Raw genomic sequence first — 3,355 nt, 5'->3', positions numbered from 1 at the left:
ACATCATTTCTTTTTTAAAAAAATTTTTAAAATGTTTTTATTTATTTTTGAGACAGAGACAGAACACAAGCAGGGGAGGGTCAGAGAGAGAGGGAAACACAGAATCCGAAGCAGGCTTCAGGCTCTGAGCTGTCAGCACAGAGCCCAATGCGGGGCTCGAACTCATGGACTGTGAGATCATGACCTGAGCCGATGTCGGACGCTTAACCGACTGAGCCACCCAGGCGCCCCAACTCATCATTTCTTATTGCCAGGATATATCTCATTACAAATATTAATTTTCAATAGAATTCTTCCCAGGTATGTCCTAATACAAGATTCTCAATGCTACCTGGACAAAATGAATAATTTTCCCGGGATATGAGCAGTTTGTCAGGGGATCTCAAAGTATAGTTGCCACCACCTGGTGCTGCTGGTTATTTAAATAGGTAATTGAATTTAGTCATCCAGTGCTTGGTTAACAGTCAAGGGAAGAGAGATCAGTCTTTGATCAGTTGTCTTGAGTTAGAAGGAAAAGCCATTATGGGATGGACTTGGACAGCATTACAGAGTAGTTATCCTGAGTCTGAGGTTGCAAGTCATGTGTGTCAGAACAAAGCAGAAGAACATAGACAAGTTTTAGAATGTGAAAATGTAGGTTGGTTGTCTTGTGGACTTCCAAAGCTGGCTGAGACATTGACAGGAGCAGAGTGTGGTTTAAGCTGGGCATGGGATATGTGACTGCCGTAGCCATAATCCTCTGCATGTTCCCCATTTAATTCCTTATACAGCCTTGTTTCTGTGATTCATTTCACTTTGCAAACATGCATTAGTTCCTTACCTTTTTTTTCTTTGTCACTGCATATTCCTGGAAAAAAACAAAGCCCATTTAATATCACATCTCTTTCTGTTCTATACATGTGCTTAAGCAGCTAAATATTACTGAGATAATCACATACTTGTTCATATTAGTCTCCAAATATCAAATAGGCAAATGTATCACCAGTGAATCCTACTGCATTTCCTTAGTAAGTCTTCCACTTGATGTACCTGAGTTTTGTGTTCTTAGATCATCAAAATCCCTCAGCACTAAAAACACACACCATATACACACACAAATAGATAAGATAGATGATAGATAGGTAGGTAGGTAGGTAGGTAGGTAGGTAGATAGATAGATAAACAGACCGTGTTCATAATTTCATCTCACATTTTATCAAAAACTTTGCAAACAGTTGGAAATTCTCTCATATTTTAGCCATACAGTCTACCAAGCTAGCTGCCTTAGTCCCCACTCTCTTTACCTTACCTCTTATTTTCAACAGATAAAGGCCCCTTTCTCCTACCTATAGACAAAATTACTTGTGCTCTGGGTCATTGTCCCTTTCTCAAGGATTTTACTTCTGTTATTAACCTTTTATTCTGCCGCACCAACAAAATTTCTCTTCCCACTGAATATACAAAATGTTCTTTGTGTTAATACCTACCTTAAAAATAAAAGAAGGGGACCTCTAGGGGCATAACATGAGGGCCTACAAAATTACGTAAGGAACTGATAGAGGGATGGTGGGCTGTCATCCAAGAATATCAAATTTATTGTCATGATTAGGAAGTCAGCTTAGAAATATTTCAACATGGTTTCCAGTACATTTGTGAAATAATGTACATGAACAGGAAGGCTAAGGCATTAGGGGTAAATTGGAGGCACAAAAGGAGTTCTGATGTCTTTCTTTCTTGGATTCCCAGGGTAAATATTTTTATCACCATGAGAAACCACAGCATTGTCAGTGAGTTCATCCTCCTTATGTTATCTGCTGACCCTCAGACTCAAATTCTGCTCTTCATGTTGTTTCTGGTGATTTACGTCCTGACCCTGATGGGGAACCTGGTGATGCTTCTGGTGATTAGGACTGATTCTCACCTCCACATGCCCATGTACTTCTTTTTGAGACAACTGTCCTTCCTGGACCTCTGCCACCCAACTGTCACAGTCCCCAAGATGCTGGAGAATCTACTTTCTGAAAGTAAAACCATCTTTGTAGAGAGCTGCCTGGCTCAGGCCTTCTTTGTATTTGTCACCGGGGGCACGGAGGCCTGTCTGCTGGCTGTGATGGCCTATGACCGCTATGTAGCCATCAGCTCCCCTCTGCCCTATGGCCAGGTGATGAGCAACCAGCTCTGTGTTGGGATGGTGTGGGGTTCCTGGGGCCTGGCCTTTGTTGATGCTCTCATTAATATCCTCTTGGCTGTCAATTTAAACTATTGCGAGGACCAGACTCTTCCCCACTTCAGCTGTGAGCTGTCTTCTCTCTTCCCTCTGTCTTGTTCTGATACCTCGACCAACTTCACACTCCTGCTGTGCTCCTCTGTCTTGCATTTCTTTGGAACCTTCATTATGATTGTTTTTTCCTATGTTCGCGTTGTCTCTGCCATCCTGAGCATCAGCTTCACCTCAGGCAGAAGCAAGGCCTTCTCTACTTGCTCTTCTCACCTCACTACTGTGATCTTGTTCTATGGCTCAGGTTTCCTCAGCTATCTCTTGGCAACTTCAGGCTCCCATCTGGAGATGGTGTTCTTGAAATACAGTGTGGTCACTCCTATGCTGAACCCCCTTGTCTACAGCCTACAGAACAAGGAGGTGAAGACAACTATAAGAAGAATATTAAGAAGATATATTAATTCTTTCACATAGTGGACCAGAGAAACAGGACCATGGAGAAGCTAAACCATTTTGCCACAAGATATCTTATAACTGAAAAATTAAGGTTTCTCCCTTTCCTTTTCCTTTTCCTTTTCCCTTTCCTTTCCTTTCCTTCTTTCTTATTCTAGCATTCTTAGCAACATCTTTATTAAAAGTGTTCTTAAAAACTTCACTATATGAAATTACGGAATAGGGATCACTTCCTTCACTGCTAGAACACTGGTCTGAATGCAGCTTGTAAGAAATGTTTTTAGAAACAAGGGATTATTTCTTGATTGAGCATCATGCCAGCTGTTGAAAGATATGTATGTGTCAGCATCTTAATACATGTTCAAGAAGAAGGCAGCAAGCTCTATTCTTAGGATGCTTAATGGTCAGCCCTATTTAGAGGAAGAAAAATGGGTCAGATAATTTTCCAAGGTATTGTTTTACAGTAAATAAACATATAGATATATATTTATTTTGTGGATAACATCTGTTATTTTTCCCTGCCCAACATCCTTTTACCCTTCCTCCAGTAACTGCACACTACTCTTGGTTAGGGATATTAACCCTTCCCCATTTTATGCACCTCACTGAGACTCTCCATGGTGGCCCCTTGTCTCCCCTTGCCACAAGGAGATCATGTGAACCACAAAAGGCCAGTCATTCTACCCCTGTCTCCTAACAAAAGAC

General features: G+C 41.3%; 1 protein-coding gene across 1 annotated transcript; it reads left to right on the top strand.

The window, feature by feature from the left end:
- Positions 1-1,744: 1,744 nt before the first annotated feature.
- Positions 1,745-2,671, top strand: LOC122225384 (olfactory receptor 8S1-like). The gene has a single exon (XM_042948298.1). It carries the CDS (start codon positions 1,745-1,747, stop codon positions 2,669-2,671), a length of 927 nt encoding a protein of 308 aa, XP_042804232.1.
- The last annotated feature ends 684 nt before the right edge of the window (positions 2,672-3,355 follow it).

This window comes from Panthera leo, chromosome B4, assembly GCF_018350215.1.
Source record: "Panthera leo isolate Ple1 chromosome B4, P.leo_Ple1_pat1.1, whole genome shotgun sequence".
NCBI classification, from domain to species: Eukaryota; Metazoa; Chordata; class Mammalia; order Carnivora; family Felidae; genus Panthera; species Panthera leo.
This window is presented reverse-complemented; position numbering and strand designations above follow the sequence as displayed.

Coding starts and splice junctions, on each gene's coding strand:
- LOC122225384 (XM_042948298.1), top strand. CDS start 1,745: ATGAGAAACCACAGCATTGTCAGTGAGTTCATCCTCCTTATGTTATCT.